The sequence below is a fragment of the Rousettus aegyptiacus genome, unplaced genomic scaffold (assembly GCF_014176215.1).
Source record: "Rousettus aegyptiacus isolate mRouAeg1 unplaced genomic scaffold, mRouAeg1.p scaffold_m13_p_6, whole genome shotgun sequence".
Classification (NCBI taxonomy): domain Eukaryota; kingdom Metazoa; phylum Chordata; class Mammalia; order Chiroptera; family Pteropodidae; genus Rousettus; species Rousettus aegyptiacus.
This window is the reverse complement of record NW_023416309.1, coordinates 94620209-94644371: the sequence shown is the minus strand read 5'-3', so window position 1 is coordinate 94644371 and position 24163 is coordinate 94620209. Positions and strand designations below refer to the sequence as shown.

The window sequence follows — 24163 nt, the reverse complement described above, 5'->3', positions numbered from 1 at the left end:
CCCTTTGTTCCAGCGACCCCTCCACGCCTCCACCCACCCACAGGTCCTATGCCCTAGCTGGCTTGCCTTGGGGACACTTTGTGCCAGCTTTCTGGGTCTCTGCCTCACAACCCTGGGAGAGAAGGGGAAAGGTGTCGGCAAGTGACGCCTGTCGGGGAATGAACGCTTCTGGGCCTAGCCATCCGCACCGCATTCACGTACTACTGGTTTCCTTCTAGGAAATCAATAAGCTTTTGCGCCCCAAAACCTAGGAGTCTGGTGGTTGGGAGTGGAGATCTGCCTTGGGAGACCTGCAGCCGAGGACTTCAGATCCAGCGGGAAACCAGGTCAATTCTTCAAGGGTGGTAGGGGGCGGGCCGCGGGTCGCAGGGTAGGGTGGCTGCGCGCAGGGTCGCTTCCTTCTTGGCACGCCTTGCCCCGCCCCGTCTTGCTGGGCCAAGTCAGTCTCGCTTCCTAGCGAGAGGTGACCTTTATTTTCTCCCGGCCAGCATCGCGTTCGCACCGCCTCTATTTACTTTAAAAGTTTTGTCAGGCTGGGACGCCCGCGTAGCGGGTCATTGCTGTCTGCATCGGGATGCTGCGTCTCGGGAAGCTGTTCGCCGAGAGTCTGGGGATGCTAGGGGTCCGCCCCGTCCTCTCTTGGGGTTACCAGGAAGTGAGGTTGCAGGGCGTCCGTTCCCTCAGGTACGGGGCCCGGGAAAGGGGCAGGCGGGAGGGTCCTGCAGAGCTTCGCTGGCGGCTGATCCCACTGGGGCTGGGAGGCCCGCGACTGCTGCACCTCTGGATGGCGCTCGGGGTAGTAGGTACCCTGCACTTAGCAGTTAGGCAACAGGAAATGCTAGTTTAGCCGGCCCGGCATGGGGTTCGGCTGGTGGCTGGCAGTGACCCCTCACTGACTCCACATTCTGGTCCAGGACTCTATAGATTCTTACACTCATGTAAGCGCAGAATCAGCATTGTGGGCCTTTCCCAATCCAGCCCGAGGGAGGGAGAGGGGCAGGAGCAAGGTCTGGACTCTCCCCAGGACACTGCCTCTGAGCTGCACTCCCTTCAGGGAAAAACTTGGGGATTTTCAGCCCCATCTTGCCCACCCCAGGCTACTAAACTCAGCAGTCTCCCCTTTCCTCTTAATTAACTGCTGACAAACACTGCTTGGCCCCTTGCATCTACTAGGCCTGTTTCATTTTGTCTTCCTTGCAAAGGATGGGGTAGGGGCTGGCAGGTGAAGGCTGAACACCTCCAGTTGTTCTGCTGTCTCCATAGCTGTATAATGAGTAATGCTGTCAGTTGCAAAAGTGAGTGTGTTGGTTAAGCAGAGTTGGGCTCCCACTGTTGTTATCAGTGGTCGTGGTTATCTTCAGCAAGCAGCAGGGCAGAGACCTGGGGACCACTTAGCCTGTCCTGCCACCAACTGGGCATGGTATTAAGTCTGGGGTTAGGACTTGGTTTTGGATACCAAAACCAAGATACCAGATGGGATGTGGGCTTGGATGTGGAAAAGGGAGGAGGAGCCCAAAGAAGCTTCTCATCTGAGAAAACTGTTTGGTTAAAAAAATTTTTTGGATGATGAGAGTTAGAAGAAGATGCAAACTCCTCTTTTGGCTAGAACTCTGAGATCACAATGTTTCGAATATGCTTTAAGATTACCATGCCTAATTTTCTGGTGGGTACCGTGGCTATGGAAGCCGTGGGGCCTTGTCCTCCAGAAGTTTGCAGTCTAGTGGGGGAAAATGTAAATCAAGGTGATCATCACTCAGCGTTTCAAGTCAAATGTTGTGCAATCTTCCTGAATTTCCGACCTTTCCAAATTCTGATCTTGTCCCATATGCCCTGCTTTCCTGCTGTCCAATATTCTTGGCCTGTTACTTATTGCTTGTTAGGAAAAAGCAAGAACTATGAAACAAAACTACTTTGGGGGTTACAGCCCTGGACTTCACGTACTCGCTGCATGACCTCGGGTACATTACCTATCCTCTGAGTCCAGTGACTTGTCCCTAATTCACTAATGTACGTACTTGGGTTGCTGAAGCCTCCCTCTTCTCAGACTTTCCTTTGGGGCAGAGCTGGTTTTCAAGAACCTTCAAATGGTGTCTGGGTAGGAATTCCAACTGATTTGAAAGTAGGAGAGAATCCCCTCCTCAGTGGCCTTTTTCTTGCACCTGAGTCTCTCTCCTGGCCAGTCCTTCTCCATCGAAGCTGGGACTGTCCAGAGCCTTTTTTTCCCCAGAAGGAAATAAGAACCTGTCCATTGCTCTTCAGATCTCCTGAACCACCAACTCCTTCCCCTTGTCCACATATTTCCTTCCCCAAGGAAGACAGATGGGCTAGTCTGGGGCTTTAGGAAGCCTTGGAGGGAGAAATCTAACATTTATTCCTTGATGAACCTGAGATGACCAGGCTTCCCCCAGATCTCTAAGGCTTACCTGTGACGTTGTCACATCCATCTGGGGTGTTGTAGTCAGTGAATCGTACACTTTGGTTTTAGTTACCCTTTCCTGCCTTACAGGAAGTAGATGTACAATCTACTGTGGAGGGTGCAGTGGAGAATACAAAGATGAATGAATCTGTTTTCACTGAGTTCTTTGCCTAATAGGGATCTACAGCTGAAGACTATAGACCCACTGATTCAAAGCAGAAAGGGTGCTACCCCTCAGAGGATGTTAATCAAAGCAAGAGAGAATCTAATTGCTGGAAATGAGATTAGGGAAGGCTTTCTAAAGAGGCCGGAACCCTTCAGCCATAGGACTGTATTGTAGTTTGAAGTATGATGCCTGTAGACTTGTATGAAATCTTGCTTGTCCTCGAACTCTTTTGAATACTGGGTGTGGACCCCTCCTAATCTCCCCGACATTATTTATTCAAGCTACAAACAGAAACTTTAGAATCTACCAGATCTTGGCTAGAAGGAACCACTTTCTGCCTGGTAGGTCTGGAGCTGAAGCTGAACTTGACTTTTTTCATGTGTAGTGTTGTTGTGAGGATTAAATGAAGTTACGTAAGAAAATTCTTAAAATCATAGCCTGGCACCAATGACTTCTTTACCAAGCAGTAATAAGCTGTTATACAGGTAGTTCTTGTGTAATAACAGCTTTGCATGTTCTACCAACTCCAACAAACCCACATTTTAATAATTTTTGTCTGGAAATGAACAAGGAGGCAGTTCTGGCAGGGCAACTGCCTAAACCAAGGCGGACCTGCTTGAGATGTGTGATATTTTATATGCTGGCTGGACTTTGGGGTGTGTACTGCTATTAAGTAACAAGTACCAGCAAGCCTAACAGGTTTGCCTCCCTTCAGAAAGAAAACAAGTTGTGTTTCTAGTTGACAAGGCATATTTTTTGAACCTTGTCCTTATGCTTTTATTTCTCAGTTTCAGTGTCACATGACAGGAAAGCAAATCCTAGCCCCCTCACTTCTAACTTAGTATAGCTTTAAGGAAATCAGTCAACTTCTCTAAACTTTGGTTTCTTTGTAAAATAGGCCACTTAGAAAAGAAGCACTCCACATTTCTGCAGATATTCTGTGATTCCTAAGGTGGCTGGTCTTTGAACCTGATGCCTGAATCCAAGAGCCCTGTGGTTGAAGTATGAAGTCTTCATACTTACATGAAGTGTTATTCTGTGGTTCCCTGTAGTCCTAGGGGAGTGCGTACAAAACATCAAGTGTTTTGACCCTAGAAAGCTAAGATCCAGACCTATATGTACCTTAGTGATGCTATCAAGGGTTGGGTGTCCTGAATCAGCCCCCTACTCCCACCCCGGCTCCTGTGTGCTTTCCCTGGGGGCCCCATACAAGTGGCCCAAGGGAAAATCTGCAGCATGGATGCCTCCCCACCCTGAGTAGTTCAGGCTTTCAAAAATGTCCTCTGTCTTCTTGAGTTTCCTGGACTCAGTAAGTTCCTGCATACTTTCTCTACATAAGCATAAACATAGATATACCAGTGGTTTTATTCAAGATACTAAAAATGAAAGTTTCCACCAAATGTAGAGTACTCTGCTCAAATCTTATTGTGGCTCTTATTACTTGGGAGTTCTTTATAGTCTCTGTCCTTTGCAGGCTGTAGTCTCATTTAGGAAGGATATGTTAGGTGGTGAAAAGATCATGGGGCTTTATGGTATAATTACATACAGTAAAATGCCCAAATCTTAAGTGTACAGTTCAATGAATTTTAACAAATGTACATACCCATTACTCAGCATCCAAGGATATAAAACTTGTCCATCACTCTAAAACAGTACCATTCAATCGAAATATAATGTGAGTCACATGTGTAATTTTAAAATTTCTAGTGGCCATATTTAAAAACAATAAGAAATAGGTGACATTAGTTTTTAAAATTTTAAAATTTTATTTATTTTTATTTTCCAATTACAGTTGACGTTCAATATTATATTCATTTCAAGTATATGGCATCGTGGTTAGACATTTATATGCTTCACGAAGTGATTCCCTTGATGTGACACTAATTTTAATGTTATATTTTCTTTAACTTAATATAGTCAAAATAGCATTTCAGCACGTATTCAGTCTTTTAGAAATTGCTAATGAGATATTTTACACTTTTTTTTTTTCATATAATCTTCCAAATCTGGTACATATCTGACACTAACAGAACATCTCGTGTCAGACCGGCCACATTACAAGTGTTCCACAGCTACATGTAATTAATGGCTATACCATATAGACAACACAGTTCTAGAAATTTCTCTCATGCCCCTTTCCAATCGATTCCCTTTCCCAACCAGAGGCTACCACCGTTCTGATTTTTAATCTCCTAGGTTAATTTTGCCTGTTCTTGAGTCTCTGTATCTGGCTTCTTTTGCTCAAAAACCAAGGGATACTTTTGGGAGGAGTGACTCATTAACTTTGACAAAAATTCGTGAAAGAGTGTGTTATACATTAAACAGTTTAGCAAAGTGTCATGAACTGCTCTTTGCTCTTGAACCTGGAGAATACGTGTCCATGTATAAAAGGGGTTGGTTGAGCCAGTAATCACAGGATACCACAACTGTACAGAAGGCACATAAACTATTTTATCCATTGGATCCCTCAGAAAGAAAAATCCTGCTACATTCAAATTAGAGATTATTTCTTTTTTAAATTAAATGTTTTGGGGTAACATTGGTCAATAACATAAGTTTTAGTTGTACAACTTTATAATACATCATACATATATTGCATTATGTGTTCACCACCCAAAGTCTAGTCTCTTTTCATCACTATATTTTTAACTCCGTTTATCCTCTTCATCCTCCCCTCACTCCTGTTTTCCTATGGTAACTACCATACTGTTATCTGTGTCTATAAGTTTGTTTGTTTGTTTTGTTTGTTCATTTGTTGCTTTTTGTTTATATCCCACATATAAGTGAAATCATGTTTCTTATCCTTTTCTGTCTTACTTATTTCACTTAGCATGATACTTTTAGGATCCATTTATGTTGTTGCAAATAGTAATATTTCATCCTTTTTATGGCTGAGTAGTATTCCATTGTATACTACATATTGTTTATCCGACCATCAGTCAAAGGACACTTAGGTTGTTTCCATGTCTTGGCTATTGTGAATAATGCTGCAATGAACATAGGGAGTACATATATCTTTACAAATAAGTTTTCAAATTTTTCAGGTAAATACCCAGTAGAGGAATTGCTGGGTCACATGGTAGCTCTATTTTAATTTTTCGAGGAAACTCTATACTCTTTCCTATGGTAGCTGTACCAGTTTACATCCCCACCAGCAATGTATGAGGGTTCTTTTCTTCCCATCCTCTCCAACACTTCATTCCTTTCTTATGGCTAAATAATATTTCATTGTATGGGTGTTCTGCATTTTGTTTATCCATTCATCCATTACTAGACATTTGGGTTGTTTTCACTTTGGGCTACTGTGAATAGTACTGCAATGAACTTTGTGTATAAGTCTTTGTTTGAACACCTGTTTTCAATTCTTTTGAGTTTATATCTAGGAGTGGAATTGCTGAGTTATACGGTAATTCTATGTTTAACATTTTGGAGAATTGCAAAAGTGTTTTTCACAGTGGCTGCGCCATTTTACATTCTCTCCAGCAATGCACAAGGATTTCAATTTCTCCACATGCTGGCTGACACCTCTTATTTTGGTTTTCTTGATTATAGCCTTTCTAGTGGGTGTGTAGTGGCATCTCATTGTGGTTTTACTTTGCATTTCGCATGCATGATGTCCATTTGTATATCTTCTTTGGGAAAATGTCTGTTTGAGTCCTTTGCTTATTTTCTAAATTGGGTTGTTTTATGTGTTATTAATAATTAATTCGTTGGTTATTCAGTTGCGTGCCTCTAACATTCCAGGCACTGTGAAGCACTGGGTATAAAACCATGAGCACATTAGTTGCCAAAGTGAGAAATCAAGAGAGTTCTTTAAAAAAAAAAAAAAAATCCTTGTTTCTTGAGTTATGAATTCAGATCTAGCAGCAGATCTGGGCCTGAAATCTCATGTGCAGATTCTCCGAAGAGCACCTCTTAGGGTGGGACCTTTTGTCACGGTTCTCATCTGACTGATTTACACATATTCGTTTCTATCTGGAGCTTGTATTTTGCAATATCTAAGGCCTTACTCAATATTTATTTAGTTATTTGAGTTGAGAGCAACTGGAACTGCTGGTTGTCCTCCTCCAGCTCCAACACATTAAACAAACAAACAACTTTTCCTAAAACAAAAATTTTTTTGTTTCCTTTGTCATGTTTAAATGGAATATCTACCATTTTAAGATTAGAAAAAGAAGTGGCTGCCTTTTTTGGCCAAGGCTTTTGGGTTGCGTTGAAGGAAGGAGAGAAAATCAGTTCTGTTTGTGCTTGGACTTTCAAAATGATAGGTGGTTCTGACATTTATGAGCAAATTGCATTGATATGAATTTCTAGAACTCTTAAGTTCTTTGAAGAAGCCACCTGATTCCACTTCAACTCTGCCCTACGCCAGTCCTAGTTTCTTGGTTTCACTTAGTAAACAATAGTGGAAAAAATAAAATTGAGATTAGATAATCTCTGGTGACCAGATAAGGGATAAACCGAAAATCTAAAGAAAAGAATTACCCATCCTACTCCTTTTGCCCCAATCCAGGTGGGCTATGTGTCTATAACTTTGGGCTCAGCTATTTACCAGCCCGGCAGTCTACTAGGCTTCTTTGTATTTCAGTTTCTTTATCTGTAGAATGAGATCACGATTCCTACCTATGAATTTTAGATTAGCTTCATGTGTATTGGAGAAACCCACTCTCCTCATGGCTTAAAGGAGATGGGAATTTCTTGTTCTGGAAGATAGCCAGTCTGTAGCTGATATGGTACATCCTGCTATCAGGCACCAGCCCCCTCTGTCCTGCTGCTCTGTGGTGTCAAAGTTCACCAGGTGGTCCAAGATAGCTGCCATTCTTCTCCTGTCATAGGCAGCATTTTAGCTGGCCAGAAGAAAGATGCACTTTCCCTTTGAAGATTCTTCTCAGTAGTTACACACACTATCTCTCTTTAAATCCCAGTGGCCAGAACTTCACCTTTGGGCCAGGTCACTTGCTGGGGAGGCCTGAAAATCTGGTCTCTATTCCACATGGCCAACTGAACATCTGAGGGTGTAATATTAAAGAAGAAGGGGCTACTGGGGTCTCTTTCACAGCACCTGTCAGAGATGCTGTGAAGATAGAGAAGATAACGCATATGACAATTGAACTGGATTTTTTTTTGCACATAAATCATCCTGTCGTTTCGCCAACTAGACTTTCTAAGAGGCCACTGTCTGGTCTGAAGACCATGTTCTCCATGGAAACCACTTCAGAAAAACACGTTCCAAACCAAATAGATCTCTGGGTCATTATGAGAATAGGAGGATGCTGTTGTAAGGCAGAACCTCACACCTTTAATGTTTTGTTGATAACAAAACCATTAAACTGGCTGAGATTTGTACTTTACTGCCTCCTAATCCAGATATTGGACTGTAGGAGTGGTCTACTGGACCTTCAAGGGCACTGGTTAGCCACTGAATGTGAAAAAAATGTAGGTATAGTTAGGATTCACCAGTTAATAAGCAACAGAAACCCAATTCAAACTGGCCTTAATTAATTAATATATTAGATTCCACATATAAGTGAGATCATGAAATATCTGTCTTTCGCTGTCTGGCTTATTTCACTTAGCATAATGTTCTTCAGGTTTATTCACGTTGTCACAAGTAGAGTTTGGCTAATTTTTTTCCCCTCAAACTAGGTAAATTTAAAGAGCAAATTTCTTGGCTTTTGACAGCAAAAAGTCCTAAGATGGATGGACTTACATGGCTGGGGCTCTGGGTTCAACATCCTCAAGATTAAGTCTGAGATTCACTGTATTTCCTCTTTCTCTCTCTCTCTTTCTTTCCCTCCCTCCTTCCCGCCCTCTCTCTTTTTGTCTCCTTTCCCTACATTTTTTCCCCCCTGTGTTGATTTTCTTCTTAAACAGGTTCTCTCCACATCCTTGCTCTTGCACCTATCACTTTAGCAAATCCAAAGAAGAGAGCATAGCTGTTTCCCAGCAGGCAAAATTAGATGCCCTTATTGACCAAGCATAAATTAATTAGGAGGCTTTGACGAGAAATATATGATAAAGATTTATTCAAGGGTCTTAGAGTTTGCAAACGGGAAAAGCAACTAGGCAATACCCAGAGTATTCTGAAGAAAAAAGAAAAGCTGAGCATTCATATAGTAAAAAGTACATTCTTGAAAAGAAACAGTCCTGCATTCTTAGCCTCTAGATTGGTCCAAAATGGTAGTATTCCAATTGTCTGGTAGACATATGAACATTCTTTCCTTAGTTCTTCAGGGCATAATCAGAGAGTTATCTATAGGACACACACACACACACACACACACACACACACACACACACTTAAATATATATTTATATATCCACCTCCAGGCATCAATGCACAACTGACAAGTTCAAAAGTTTAAGTTTCTGGGCTAGTTAAAGCAAAAATAGAAGCATTTCCTTGTGCCTTGGCCTACTTGATTTTAGTAATTTAGCAACTTGACTATAGTGACTCCATTTTATTTCTTCACTCTTTTCCTCACACTCTACAGTATGTCTATAAGGTAGGGATTTAGGGTACACAACCTCTCTCGAGGGGTGTCATGGTAACCACTGGGAACCAGCTCAACAATTCTTTAGGTTTGTCAACCTGTGGACAGTAGGGAGTGTAGGCTCACGGGAACTTAAGAGTTCTTCCTAGCACACCTGCAAGAACCACTTGGCTTAGGTGGCTCGCCACAACCCTTTGAGATGATTATCCAGATAATTTAGATAACACCCCCTTGTGAATAATTACTGATGCAGTCCCCAAACTTTATAGGCAGGGAAACTAAGGCCCAGAGAGGAGAAATCCTGTGTCTTGATTTGGATTCTTCTGAGAACAAGGACTTGGGTGCTGGTGCTTTATTTGTGACCCTAGGAAGCAGAAGTGAGGGAGTGGGAAGAGGGGACAGAAAGAGCAGCCAATATTGGCTGTTATTGACGTTGTCGCCTCAGGTAACCAGGGTTTTACCCGCCAGGATCTCTGAGAAGGTATAGCTGCTAACCAGAACTGTCAGGCTGCAGAAGGGGAGTTATGAGAAGTCCTTGACCAGACAGACCCCCCACAGAACTGTCCTAGCTGCTGAAACCAAAGGTGCTCTGAGGAGACGTAACGTGGGGCACTAAAGGTGTCCGCGACAGTCACCCACCCAGCAGCATGCCAGGGATGAGACCTCAGAACCCCAACCCCAGTCTGCTGCTTGCTTGCTCCCCACAGAGCTTCAGCAGTGCTCCCACTATGTGAATCATCCTGGCCTCCCCAGCCGTAGCTTCAAAGTCAAGTCAGGGCCACTTCCCCATCAGCTTGCATTGTGACCCACTCACCTACGAGACAGCAGCAGACTTCTCTCTCATTTACAGGGAAACCCAGTTTTGCTCTCCCCTGCCCCGCATACCATGTTCTTCCCAGAAATTCTCCCCTACAAGCCACAAACAATAGGCATGGTCTTTTTAACAAAGCAGCTGCAGAATTGAATTATTAGGATTGGCCCTTGGGGGGCCCACTCCTCCCAGTGGTGGCCTGGAGGTGACCTGGAAGGTTGGAACCTGGAGCATATGCTTTCTGATGGGAACAAGGTCTGAGACCTGTTACACTACCATGTGGCCTGGGTGGGAGCCCAGCAGCTGTCACCCAAATTGGGCAAGTGAGCACACATAGACCTAAGCATATAATACCTGGACTTCTGGAGGCCTTTTCTGGTTTTGCTTTTTTAAATTAATAGACTTAATTTTTTGGTACAGTTTTAGAGTTTCAAAATAACTGAGCAGGTGGTACGTAGAGTTCCACAAACTCACCCCACCCCAGATGCAGCTTCCTCTATTATTAGCATCTTGCATTAGTGTGGTACATTTGTTACAATTAGTGCACTGATATTGATATATTATTATTAACTATAATACATAGTTTACATTAAGATTTAGTCCTTGTGTTGAACTACTTTATAGGTTTTGACACATACCCAGGGGCTTTTTATCAGGAGGGTGCGGTATCTAGGATGAGGCCATTCCTAGCCTTTCTAGGCCACCTCTCTGCTTAGTCAGAACACCATGATTTGCCTTGGTTTCCCTTTCTAGGGTTTCTGCACTAAGCCTCCAGGCCGCTGGCACTGAGTGAAAACTGGGGAATAGGTTGGGGAAAAGAAACTTCTCTTATTAAGGATAATAAGTCGGCCTCTGGGTTTGGATCTCCCAAGGGTGAAGTAGCCTCTAAGTTTAACAGATGTGTGGGTCCTGGGGATAGGGTAGGCTCAATATTTTCTGGAGTAGTCCCTAATCCATTGTAAGCAGCCTGCCTCCCAGCTGGGCGTGCCAGGCCCTTGGTGCCGGGGAGGCCTGGCCTGGTGCAGTAGAGCCCATGGCACTTCTCCATGCAGTTCCAAAGAGGTGAATTATACTGCTACCCTGCCCATTGGAGGCCTCAGCTACGTCCGGGGCTCCACGGAATTGCAGCTTATCAACAAGACTGTGGGGAATTGCCTGGATACCACAGCACAAAAGTTTCCGGACCAAGAGGCTTTGGTCGTCAACCATGAAAACGTGAGGTTGACCTATGCCCAGCTTAAGGAAGAGGTGGGTGCTAACCTTGAACCTTCAAAGTGGGCAGGTACCAGCCCCAGGCTGTCCTGGCTGGGCGGAGCCACAAGGGGGGCAACTGACTGTGGAGCAGGGTGCTGGGGCTGCCTGAGGACCCCAAAAGGTATCAGGAGTTGAGGACAGAGCTGAGGCAGAGGTGACCTGGATGCCTCCTGCATCAGTCACTCCTAGGGCACTTGTTAAATCTGTATATTCCAGGCCCCACCCCAGATTCAGAGGCCTGTCCCTTGTTCCCAGGTGGTTCTGATGTGAATCCTCGAGCCAAGGGCTGGAATGGGAGTCATGGCCCCTTTCTGCTTGCCCACATCTCATCTTTATGCCCTGTATGTTTACACCAGGTGGACAAAACTGCTTCTGGGCTCCTGAGTACTGGTCTCTGCAAGGGTGACCGGCTGGGCATGTGGGGACCCAACTCATATGCATGGGTGCTCATACAGCTGGCCACAGCCCAAGCAGGCATCATTCTGGTGAGGAGGCGCTTGCCTGGTAAAGCTGAGTATGTGGGGGGAGGGCATCATTCATGGGAAACACCCCTAGCTCCTTGGCCCCAGAGCAAAACCAGTGCGTGCCTGGTTTCAGACTGGGTAGTGATTTCTCCTGAAGCTACCAAGAGGGTTTGCAGGGGCAGGGCACTGCCTTTGTCTGCAGTGTCTCTTGAAGGAAGAGGGGCAGCAAGAGGGACGGGGTCCGCCCAGGACACCGACATACCCTTGCTGTCTTTGCCAGGTGTCTGTGAACCCAGCCTACCAGGCTCCGGAGCTGGAGTATGTCCTCAAGAAGGTAAGACCCATTCCTGGGGGGAGCGACTAGGTGACCGCCTGACACAGAAGGCTGATAGGGTGGGGAGGGCGTGCACAGGTGGGTGATAACCAAAATCTATCATTCCTTAGGCTGTGGGTGGGGGTAGGAGGAGGGGGTGGTTGGGCAGATACAAGGCTGGTGTATGTATGGGGCTGGTGCATGCATGTGTCATGGTGGTAGTGTGTGTGTTAAAGAGTGGTACATGTATGTGTCAGGATGTACAAGAGAGAGCAACTGTTAGTGTGAACTCCACCTGATTCCCAGTCTGGGGCTTCCTGCTGACTGTGGAGGGGATGGACTCCCCTTCCACAGGTGGGCTGCAAAGCCCTCGTGTTCCCCAAGCAATTCAAGACCCAGCAGTACTACAACATCCTGAAGCAGATCTGTCCAGAGTTGGAGAAGGCCCAGCCAGGAGCCTTGAAGAGTCAGAGGTGGGGATATCCCAGATTGAAAAGGGTACCTCGTGTGGCATCCTGGCTTCCTCATTCCCTACCCACCCTCAGGGTGGAGGCTGGTGTCTCTCTGGGCCCTCCCTCAGTCATCCTTCACTACCCTCCCTACCTCCAGGCTCCCAGATCTGACCACAGTCATCTTAGTGGACAGCCCTATGCCTGGGACACTGCTCCTGGATGAAGTGGTGGCAGCTGGCAGCAAAGAGCAGCATCTGGCCCAGCTCCGGCACACCCAGCAGTTCCTGTCCTGCCATGACCCCGTCAACATCCAGTTCACTTCAGTAGGGCATAAGTCTCCAGGCCCCAAGCTCAGGCTGGCATGCTGCCCCCTACTAGCCCCTATGACTCTTCCCCAAGAATAAGGACACAGCTGAGGAGGTCAAGAGTACAGACACGTCTCCTAGGGTTTGCCCTAGCTGTCCTCTCTGGCCTGGAAAACATCAGCAACTGGTTTCCTTGTCACATGCCCCCCTCCCCTGCCCTTCTTGTCCACAGCACAGGCAGATGTGCTGTGCCACCACAGGTCCGAGCTGGTAGAGCCTGGCCCCTCATTTGGCAGATGGGGAAACTGGGGCCCGGAAAGGGAATTTGCTGCTGGTCCACAGAGTTCTCTGAACCACTTTACAAGTGGCATGAGGACAGAGACCTTATCTCTCACTTCTGGATCCTAACACCTGGCACCATGCGGGCATGTGGTAAACCTTTGTGAATGCATACTGAGAGAATGAATGGATCTAGGACAATAGTCCCATTCTCCTGACTCCCGATCTAGTGCTCTTTCCTGCAGTGGCCCAGGGAGGGAAGGAGATAGGGAGAAAGGGGCTAAGTGTCACCTGTATCTTATCAGGGGACGACAGGCAGACCCAAGGGGGCTACCCTTTCCCATTACAACATTGTCAACAACTCCTACTTTAGTGGAAGGCGCATACAAATGCACCTGAAGGTGAGGGGATGCTGGTCCGGGATTACTGGCACCCTGCGTGGGTAGGGGTGGGGCTTGCTGGGCTCCCCTGCTGGCTAAAGGAAGTAGCTTCGCTTCTGGGGCTTCCTGCTCCTGTGTCATCAGCCTCCTGCCTCCATCTCCAGTCGCCAGGGTCATCACGGCACATCCTGCCCTGCCCCCTGTACCACTGCCTGGGTTCTGTGGGGGGCACGATGATGAGCATAGTACACGGTGCCACCCTCATCTTGTCCTCTCCGTCCTTTGATGGCAAGAAGGCGCTGGAGGCCATCAGCCGAGAGAGGTGAGCATCAGTGGGCAGCTACCCGCAGGTTCACGAGACCCTCCTGTTTCTCATTCCTGGGCCCTGATCCCTCTCCAAGATGTCTTCTCTCTCTAGCCAGGAGAAATGGAAACAGAGTAGTGGGGAACCCAAGGAGAGTACCGGTTCCTCCTCTGGGACTTTCTTTTGCCTGTTCCCCACTGTTGTAGCCTTGGCCCTTACTGCAGGTTCAAGGTGGGGTGGGTGAGAAGAGGGAGTTCCCTTATACTTCCAAACCTGATTTTGAAATGCCCCCCCGAACCCCCTTTATACAGAGGCTCCTTCCTGTATGGAACTCCCACAATGTTCATGGATATTTTGAACCAGCCAGACTTCTCCAGTTATGACATCTCAACCATGCGTGGAGGTGGGAAGGGGGCAAGGGTGGCCAGGACAGGACTGGCCTGGGTGAGCTAGATGTACATTCAATCCTTCATTTAGGGGGCAAGAAGGTCACTGTAGAAACATGGGTGGGAGGGAGGCAAATCCCAAGCATCCCTGGACACCAGCCCAAGTCCAGCTGTCAGGTGTAGGAGTGGGTCCAGGGTCAGGGGAGGGAGCAAATGTTCTTCCCTAAAAAGAGCTGCAGGCAAAGGAGGTCCACCAGGCCTGGAGCAGCGGGAAGCTGTGTCAGCCCTCTCTCTGATTCAGGTTTAATTGCCGGGGCCCCTATACCCTCAGAGCTGATCCGAGCCATCATCAAAAAGCTGAATGCACAGGAGCTGGTGGTGAGTGGTGGCTGGGGCTATGGGTGGGTGAGAGGCCAGGCCTAGGATGAGAACAGGTGGACGAAAGTGGGGATAAGCCCGGGCAAGATCTCCAGGGGAGATCCTCTCCGCCCGGCCTCCTTCCAGAAATCAGATGTGAGAAAATGCAACCTGACCTCATCAGCAGCTGGCGAGTCATAGAGATAGGGAATGGGGAGTAAAGAGTATACATACATAAATTTATTTTTATAGAAATCTGGGGAAGACATGCAGCATGGAGGGAGATGTGGCAAAGCACCGGTGTCCTGCTAGAATGCCCAGGCAGGGGGGAGCTGGCGGAGTTGGGGCATGGGCTTAAGACCCTTTCTGGAAACAAGGGGTTGGGTCAAGGACCTGATGTTGGTTTTCAAATGGCAGGGCAAGGGGAGCCGAGGGAAGGAGGATTCTGGAAGGTGGCCATCCTGATGCCCACCCAGTTCTGGTTTTAAAGGATTTGTGGGAGAGTGTCGGAAACAGCTTCTCTGAGAGGAGCCAGGTGGAAGGGCCAGACAGATGGAGCCCCTACGGTCAGGTGGACCTGGGCTGGTGCTGGAGTGCCCGAGTCTCCCTGCCAGGACATGTCTAGGTGTGGACAGCTCTGTGCAACAGCAGAGGCTGTGGAAGAAGATGGGGGTCAGAGGTGGGAAGGTCAGTAGTTTCTCCGGCAGAAGGCAGAGGCCAGTCACCAGGACTGGCTGGGTCAGGACCTACAGTGAGGCAAGAATCAGTGTTAGAACTCCAACAACCCAGGTGATGCTTGGAGAGAATGGTGGGAGTCCTAGGCAGTATCATTTTCCCCTTCAGAAGGGAGCCTCAGTCCTCCCCTCTTCTCTCTGCAAAATTGGAGGGTCTGCATGTCTCTCCACGAGCAGGGAATACCTGGGACACCCTCCTCATTTGCCAGAGTCTCCAGAGAGGGGAATGAAGGACCTGCCTGCCTTGTTCCCACCTGTTTAATGGCGTCCAGCTTTCTTGGACCTCTTAGTGGGGAACTTGCAGCTGCGGAAGGCGTCTGTGTCACGGATGTGCTGGTCCCTGAACTTGGCGGGTGAGGCACAAGTTGCATCAGGACGAGAAGTCTTGGCTTCCAGCCACCTGGAAAAACAGAGAGATGCTAGGGTTGGAGAAGAGATGTGTGAGTACTAGAGGAGGGGACAGTGAGCCACGAGGCCAGGATTGACTTGGCTCTAGGATAGTCTGGAACTGTCATCTTCATTTTACAAATGTGGGAGCTTGCAGGGTCCCACATCTCTTAGGGAGCAGATCTAGGACACATAACAGATATCTTAGTGCAGGGCGGTATCTCCGCTGCATCACAGGAGGGAGGGGTGGCATGGGGGTGCTCTCACCTCCGGAGGCCACGGAGCTGGCAGGTACACTTCCAGGGGTTGTTGGTGAGAGCGAGGGTCTCCAGGTTGTCATAGGGGAAGTTGGAGGGCAGCTGGTTCAGGCGGTTGTTTTCCAGATGGATGTGTTTCAGTGTGGTGACACCCAGGAAGGCAGCATCAGAGAACTGAGGGGCAAGGTGGGCATGAGTGAGCACCCCATCCCCAGTGTCCAGTCTCTCCCAGCTCTATGGCCCCAGAGGGGCAGGATCCTTCCCTGGACACAAGCAGCGGCACCTTGAGGAGTGTCACAGTGTGACAAAGTTGTCTCTAATGATTTAATCCATATAACCACATTTCGAGATAGCCGGTATTATTTCCAATGTGCAGATGGGGCCAGGGGAAAGTTAAGTCCCTTGTCCAGGGTCATACTAGGGAGCGAACAGTAGCTATAGGACCATACCCAGCTTTTCTGCCCTGGCCCAAAACTCCCTGCACAAACACTGTGACTGGGGAGGCAGTCAGAGTTTGGCTCCAGTGGCCCAAGCTGGTATATGGTAAACCTGATCATTGTTTGGTGATATGGGCAGTGGGCCCAGGCTTCCCACAGCTCCAGAGTCTTGGGACTTTTCCCCAGCTCTGTCCTCACTGTCTGCCAGAAACTATTTGTGGAACCTCCTTGGTGGGGGTTTTGGCCAGGTTGGATGGCTCCAGAGGAAACATCCTATTGGTGCCCACATCTTGGCCCAGGCATCACAGGTCCTGCTTGGCCTCCCCTGGCCCAGATCAGCTTCTCCTTCCCTGCTCTACTTCCCACTGAAAGGCTGCTCTGGCACTGCTGGGCTTAGGCTGGGGAGGGGCCAGGCTGCAGAAGGGCAGGCTTGGATAGGCTCTATCCATGCAGACAAAGGCTGGCTACCTTCCAGGTATGATTCTGCCCTCATCTCCATGCCAGTGGCCGGGAAGGGGTATGAAATTCTCTGGTAACAGACTGTTCTGATAACTATCTCCCCTACCTTGTCTTGGTCCCTGCCCAAACCTCCTGGCCAAAGCCCTTGTACCAGAGCGATTTTTCCAGCCCCAAGGAGGGATTCTGCCCAGACCCAAGGCCGGGCGCTGGGCATCAAAGGGGAGGAAGGACTAGATAAGGTTGCAGCCAGGAGATGGGTCTGGGGTGGGCAAAGGGCAGTCAGTGGTCTGTCTGTGGGACAGTGAGGCACAGCCAGTCTTTCTTGTGGGGAGACACCTGGGGACCTGTGCCAAAGATTGATAACGGTGTATGGCTCTTGCCTTTGGCCCTTCACAGAGCTCATGGGTACCATGTCTGCAACCTAGAGGAGCCTCTGGTCCCTGGTCCCCACTCAGGGAGAATGCAGTGGAATGTGTGTGTGGACTGCAGGGGTGGGGCGGGGCACCCACCATGGTCTCTGAGGGGCATAGAGGCGGTTTTCCTTTGGCATTTCCTCCCTGATCACTCCCCAGACTCCCACTCCACTAGAGCACACATGCATGCACCCCCCACCCCTCCAGGAACAGAGTTTCTTTGTGGACTTGATTCGCCTGGCTCCTCTGGAAATCTCCTCAATAAACAAACCTTCCTTTATGGGGTGGTAGATTTACTGGCGACAGGAAAAAAAGCAGAGGAGGGGCAGAAGGCCCAAAAGGAAGAAGTGGCCGCTTCCCACAGCAGAGGGTTGGAGAGCACTGGAAATGCCTCGTAGGGGCCATTTGTGGGGCCAGGGTGGCCCCGGCTCTGTTTATAAGTAGGAATGCTAGGAGGGTAGTGGCTGAGACTAGGAATAGGGGCAGCAGGGCAGGGATTAGGGTGGGATGTGACGAGACAGACAGAGCTCATCACCTCGGAGATAGCCAGAGGAACAGAGGCAATTTTAGAGAATGGCACCTAGCTGTGGCCCTGGATCCCTGGGCTTCCAGGCTGAGAAGAAGGAGCCAGGACAGAGCTCTGCAGCCAGGAGCTCACCTTCTCCAGGTTGGTGTTGTCCAGCCAGAGGGTCTCCAGGTATCTGCCGAAAGACTGGAAGGCATTGTCAGGAATGCTCTTCAGGGGGTTGTGGGACAGCTTCAGCTCCTCCAGCACCCGCAGCTTGCTCAGAGCAGCTGAGGGGTAGCTAGACAGTTGGTTCCTGTCCAGGTGGAACTTAGCAAGGTTCTCTACATCGTCCAGAACTCCGGGCTGCAAGGAGCTGAGTGCGTTTTCTGACAGGTAGAGCCAGCGCAGGTCCTTGGCGCCCTGGAAGGCGCCTGCACGCAGCTCGCGGATCTTGTTGTTGTTGAGCTGTAGGATGAAGAGGTTGACCAGCGGGGAAAGCAGTCCCCGGGGCAGCTCAGTCACCTTGTTGTGGTCCAGATAGAGGTAGGTGAGCTCGGTCAGGTCATCGAAGGCACCGACGCGCAGCACGCGGATGTCGTTGTGAGACAGATACAGGTAGATGAGCTGCTTGAGGCCACGGAAGGCCCCGGCAGCCACCTCCCGGATCTGGCAGTGCTGCAGGTGCAGCGACACAAGGTTTGGCATGGCCCGGAATGAGTTGGTAGCCAGCACTGGGAAGTTGTTGCGCTGTAGGTTGAGGAGTTTGGTCTTCTCTGACACCTTGGGGATCTTCTGCAGCCCCACCTTGTCGCAGATGACATGCTGCAGATCACCGTGGCAGTGGCAGTTCTGGGGGCAGGCAGCCAGCGCCGGCAGCAGGCCGGCCAGGAGGCCAAGGGTGAGCAAGAGCATGGGGTGGGCCATGGCCAGGATACCTAGGGCCAGGCGGGGGGCAGCTGCACGACGGCGGCGGGGCGCGGGCAGCGGGAAGTCCTCGGCGCTCGGGTCTCCTGCCCTATTTATACGGTGGCCCTGACCACAACTAGCAGCCAGAGCCAGCTCCTACGTGGAGCATCGAGGCCACCGGGCTTAACTTCCTCCCGCCCAGAGATGCGCCCCCGCCCTAGACAGGGAGGCGGTGGGGCCCCTCCCCCAGCTGGCGACCTTGTAGGCGCTGGGACAGTGTCCTTCAACCTTGTCCTCTGCTCTCAGATCCAGCTTCCCTGCAGATCCCTAACTCCTTTCCTTATGCTTTTATTTATTTTGGGGGTGGGGGTGGGGCGCGTGTCTAGAGCCCTGAGACTACACCGCAGAGAGGGAGGCGTTCCATGAAAGTATTTGTTTGCTCAAGATGGAGCCTCCAAGCTGCCCCCCCCACCCCGCCATTAGACACTGGGCCGGGTGCCCTGGACCCGGGGAGGGAGGAAGCCGGGCTGGACAGCCGGACGCGAGTCTCGCCGCGGTTGGCCAGCCGGCGGCGCTTTAATGGGGCTCTTGTGCAGCGCCGGCCCTAGCGTGCTAGTCGCCCTGCCGTCGGGCTCCCCCTTCCGGTAAGACACTCAGCCAGCCCCAAGAAAATACGAGCTCCTTCCCCACCTTTGGACTTGCCTCTGGCCCTTCTCTCCCAGCCCCAAGCTTGCTTGAGCTTCCCTTGCAACTACTCTCCCCTTTTTCCATGGCCGAAGACTAACTAGAAAAGTGGGTGGCAGGGAGGGGAGTGACCCACAGGCCTGGCAAACACATCGGAAGACCACAGGCACCAGAGTCAGGGCAACTGAACAAGCATAGTCCCACCTCCCTCTTCTTTAATCTCCCTAAAATATCCCATCCCCTGGTCCCCACCCCCAGTGGTGAGGACCCACCCCTGAGGGGTCTCTCAGGGTGGTGGCCAGAGTGGCGCCAAGATGTACTTGGCAGAGGCCATCCCTGGGCTGTGGCCCCAGGACTGGAAGGGCGGGTGAGGGGCCTGGGTCTTGGCTACAAGGGACAGTCCTGGACAGCTCAGGTCCTGTGGGCAGCCCTGTCCCAGCCGACCAGGTCTCTGTGTATCCACTTGCCAGCCACTGTGTCCAGATTCCTGTGGAAGAGGGAGGGTGGGAAGTCAGGGTCTCAGCTCTGGGCTGCCTAGCAGGGAATATCCTCTGTGTTGGGAGGTAGGTGATGAACTGGACCCCAGGTCTCACCAGACCACACTGTGCCTAAGCTGACACAGAGGAAAGTGGAGGAGGGTGTGAAAGACAAAAGTCTGGTATCTTTGCTGACTGGTAGGGACCTAGAATAGAGTGGCTAGTCTCTCTCCCCTCACCCAGTGCTCAGATGTGGAGGCCTGTCCTTTTCCTAAGCCCCTTTCCCTCTAGATGAGGGATGTCTCTAAATGAGGGTCATACTTGGCCTAGAACATTCCCTGATGGTATTTAGGCTCCTGCAAGGCTGGCTTCTGGTTTTCTATTGCTCAAGATATTCCAACCACTAGAAGTGGTGTGGGGGCAGGGAGGTACCACTGGCTTTTTAAAAGCCTTACTTTGGCTGTATTTTTATTTTGATGGAAATAAAACTTACAGGAAACTCTCCAGAGCTTGAGGGGCACCAACCCTAAGGCCAGGCACTTTTCCCAGGTTTCCATGGATGGGGTAGGGTAGGAGTGGGGGTGGGGGCTGTGTCTATGCGGCATCCAGCTGGGCCAAGGCAGACTGGCTTTCTCATTAAGTTTTCGGGACCTTCAGCTTGGAAAGAAGGGGCAGAGGATGTTGTGTCCCGAAATCAGGAAATGGGGTTTGCTAAGACAGCCTGGGATGGGGATAAGGAAGCTGAGCATTGGTAACACTGGGAGCCATAGGCTGAGGGTTGTGGCTGCTCCAGGGAAACAGAGAGACTGAGAGCCCTGACTAGAAGAGAATGGCTTCCCTGCTCCTAATTTTATTTCACAGCTGGGGCCCTTGCCAGTTGAGTTAGTCAGCTTAATGTCCCAGCACCTCTGCCTCCTGACCCTTGACCTCTAACAACTGTGTCTCTTTCCCTACCATTCAGTTGCCCTCCACTTTCCCCTGAGTTTCTTTTATTCCCTCAGGGTAGGTCACCCCATTCCTCTGCAGTCCCCCAGCTCCCTCCAAACATCCTTTCTGGACCCTCTAGGTTGTTTATGGAACCACAGAGAACAGTCCTACGACCTTCATGTCTTTTCCCATGGACACCTTGGAGCAGAAGGCAGAAAGTGTGGGTAGAATTGTGCCTCACATAGAGGTGAGCCCCATACCAGGATCCCTAGACCCCACCTCCCACAGACACCTCTACCCTTCCCTGCTGCAGAGCTTTCCCTTGCCCTGTCTTGGGACTTTCTCCGGGGGCTAAGGCCTGAGGGGAAGAGCTGAGCAGCGATCAAGAGCAGCTGCCAGCTGAACTTCTCCACAACCTTCCCTCCTGTCTGAGGTGTGTTTTTGCCAAGACCTGCTGTCTGTTTCGGTGCAGCCAGGACAGCCTCAAAGAGGAGCCAGAGTACAGAGATTTTTCCTTTGTTGCTCTTTCTCTTCCATAGGCCCCCCACCCTCATTTCAGCCGAGTTCCTCTTTTTGCTTGGTGTAAACACTGAATCTCCCAAGCAGCCTGTCCCTTTGGAGGTCTCTTGTACCTGAAGGCTGACCCAGATCATCTCTCACTCTCAAATTCTCCGCTGTGACTCCTTTCCTGCTCCAACACTGGTGCTTTGTGCCAGCCTGCACCTGGTTTTCCCTTGCCCCCTTGTGCCTTTGCTTCTCAGGGTCACGGCCAGTGTGCCCAAGCAGCTGGTTCCCCTGGGGCCAACCACCATCCTGGTTCAGATCTTTCCTGTCTTCCTCCCTGGAGTGAGTGTGCATTAGCCCCCTCTCATGCATCCAATAGCCACACTGCCACTTTCTGTGGGATGCCTCACTATGAGGTAGGTAGGGGTCAGCTTAGGTCTCTCCATTTCACAGGTGCAGACACTGAGACACACAGAGGCTAAGCCTGCCTCGCATGTTGGCTGCAGCTCATTTCTCCTCGAGACTCTCAGGCTCTGCCTCTCTGCCGCCCTCTTCAAACGGCCCTGCCACATCATCCTCTTTGGCTTCTCTGTTTGTTGCTTAGTAGGAAGAGGACACTCCCTTTTCTTTTACACAATTTGTAATTCTTCAGCTGGCCTGGTCCTCCACAGCTCTTCTCTGCAGTGGCTCCCATCCACTCCATTTCCTCAGCACCGCTGGCCTGGGCCTCACCTGTTCTTGTGTGCCTAACTCAGAAGTCTGACTGATTATGGAACCACTCTAGTCTTTGTCTCCCTTCCCTGGCTCCAAATAGGCAGAGCCAGGGGACCTTATTATTGGGGGGGAGGTAAGGCAAAGCTCTCCCCCATTCCGGAGGGTCCCCCATCCTGAAGTAAGAGGGTGGGAGGCACCAGCCCGAAGCTGCCCTGTCTCAGGCCCAGATCGTGAACGTGACAACAGAGAAGGTGGCAGAGCTGAATACACCTGGAGAGCTGTGGATCCGAGGGTACTGCGTCATGATGGGCTATTGGAATGAACCCCAGCAGACTATGGAAGTAATTAGAGAAGACAAGTGGTATCGGACAGGGTGAGAGGGCAGAGTGGGGCAGAGGTTTTGGCTGCTGAAGGGAGGCTGGGGGTCCTGAGGCTGAGCTGGGGACATTAAACCAGAAGAGGGAAGACGTGTGTGTCAAGACGGCCCCTTCACATCTTGGAAACTTAATTCCACATTGTGTAAAATGGGGATGATCAGTTGGTACATAGAGCTTTGGAAGAATCAGACGCAGTACTGATGAGAATGCCTAGGACAGTGCACTCCACCAGTGTCTGCAAAATTGGAGCCAAGATTCAGTCATTCATTTGTTAATTCAACAAATTTGTATGTACCTGTAATGTGTCGGCACTACTCTAGATACTAGTGGTCCAGTGGAAAGCAAAATGGGAAGGATTCTACTCTTACTTTCCACATGTCTAGAGACAGATACAAACAAGACAATTTCAGACATTGGTAAAAATGAAGAAAATAAAATAGGATCAAAGGAGAGAAAGTGGCTGTCATAGGGAGGGGAGCTTCTCTTAGATTGGGTGGTCAGAGAAAACTTCCTTAAGGTGGAAACGTTTGAGCTGAGACCTGAACTACAGAAAAGAAGCCAGCCATGGAAAACATATGTATAGATATATTGACAGAGAGAATATGTTATAGGTATTGGTTTGCTTTTGTCTGCCTTCCCTGCTAGACTGTAAGTTCCAGTGATTATCTTGTTCATGCTGTATCGTCCAGAGTCTAGAGCAGTGCAAGACACACAGGTGCTCAATAAATGTTTGGTAAATGGGTGAGCGAGCCAGCCAGCTGAGGCAAGATGCCATTCCTGGCCTTTCCTTGCAGAGACATCGCCACTATGGACAAGGAGGGCTTCTGCAAAATTGTGGGGCGCATGAAGGATACGATTATCCGGGGTGGCGAGAACATCTACCCCGCAGAGCTTGAGAACTTCTTGCACACACACCCACAGGTGCAGGAAGTGCAGGTGAGGCACCCAATCCAGGTAAGCCCAGGTGAGCGAGCCCCCAGGAGCAGGAAATGGATGGGATGATGATGTCTGATATCTACCTGGGACTCTCGGAGGTGGTGGGAGTGAAGGACTCCTATATGGGGGAGGAAGTCTGTGCCTGCATTCAGCTGAAGCAGGGGGAGAAGACCACACCTGAGGAAATCAAGGCTTTCTGCAAAGGGAAGGTAGGAGCCTCAACTCCCCAAAAGCTTATGGTGTTTGGTTCTTCAACCCCCTTTCCCTGCCAACTACGTAGCCCACTGTCCCCTCACTCAACCCTATGACCCCTCCAACCCAACCTCATGTTTTATCTTCCTCTGGTCTGCAGATCTCCCACTTCAAGATCCCCCGATACATCGTGTTTGTCACCAGCTTCCCCCTTACTGTCTCAGGAAAGGTATGTAAGGTGGAGGAGACTAGGGAGGGGCAGGGTAGCCTGGAGTCCAGGAGCAGAAGGCCAGGAGGCCCCACCTGTGTCGCCCTCAGTGATGGGTAAGAGTGGCAGTAGAGTGACCAACCAGTCAGCTCATCCTAGTCAGTCCCAAACTTTCCCAGCTTTAGCCTAAGAAATTCCTCAGTCTCAGGCAAACCAAGATACTTGGTCACCCTAGCTGGCAGAGGCCTCAAGCCTGGCTCTTCCTTCTCTTTCCTCTAGGTCCAGAAATTCACACTTCGAGAGCAGATGGAAAAACATCTGAACCTGTGAATAAACGGGAGAAGTGTCCTCTAAGGCCCTCCCTGCTCTTCCCCCACATTCTCCTCCTCTGTCTGTGATTTGGCATAAAGAGCTGTTTTCTTTGGCTGGTCTCTTGTTGCTGTGCATTTTCTATTTAATGTAATCCCTTTGAAATACCAAAGGTATTGAGTGAGGATTTTTAAGACTATACTCATTTCTTTTTCATATTGTCAGATTAGTTCAACAAGACAACAAGACTACAAGTACAAAAGAATACAAAAAGTATTCTTTTTTTAAAACAGCTTTATTGAAATATAATTCACATACCATCCAATTCACCCGTTTAAAATATACGATTCATTG

General features: G+C 49.5%; 2 protein-coding genes across 4 annotated transcripts; one reads left to right on the top strand and one right to left on the bottom strand.

Moving 5' to 3' along the window:
* Window positions 1-454: 454 nt before the first annotated feature.
* On the top strand, window positions 455-23927 carry ACSF2 (acyl-CoA synthetase family member 2). 3 transcript variants are annotated; one of them, XM_036223047.1, is made up of 16 exons: window positions 455-684; window positions 10940-11135; window positions 11498-11626; window positions 11886-11939; window positions 12273-12391; window positions 12528-12693; window positions 13260-13355; window positions 13499-13656; window positions 13950-14041; window positions 14326-14402; window positions 20709-20789; window positions 22009-22160; window positions 22959-23100; window positions 23199-23309; window positions 23453-23521; window positions 23780-23927. In XM_036223047.1, exons 1-16 carry the CDS (start codon window positions 575-577, stop codon window positions 23828-23830), a joined length of 1803 nt encoding a protein of 600 aa, XP_036078940.1. In that variant the 5' UTR covers window positions 455-574; the 3' UTR covers window positions 23831-23927. The 3 variants fall into 3 exon arrangements, with proteins under 3 accessions (XP_036078940.1, XP_016013987.1, XP_016013988.1); XM_016158501.2 differs by having other exon boundaries at window positions 457-684; window positions 20709-20816; XM_016158502.2 differs by lacking the exon at window positions 10940-11135 and having other exon boundaries at window positions 601-684; window positions 20709-20816.
* On the bottom strand, window positions 14608-19016 carry CHAD (chondroadherin). The gene is made up of 4 exons (XM_016158503.2): window positions 17727-19016; window positions 15770-15933; window positions 15370-15515; window positions 14608-15127 (listed from the first exon to the last, which is right to left on the bottom strand). Exons 1-3 carry the CDS (start codon window positions 18498-18500, stop codon window positions 15374-15376), a joined length of 1080 nt encoding a protein of 359 aa, XP_016013989.1. The 5' UTR covers window positions 18501-19016; the 3' UTR covers window positions 14608-15127; window positions 15370-15373.
* Window positions 23928-24163: the final 236 nt, after the last annotated feature.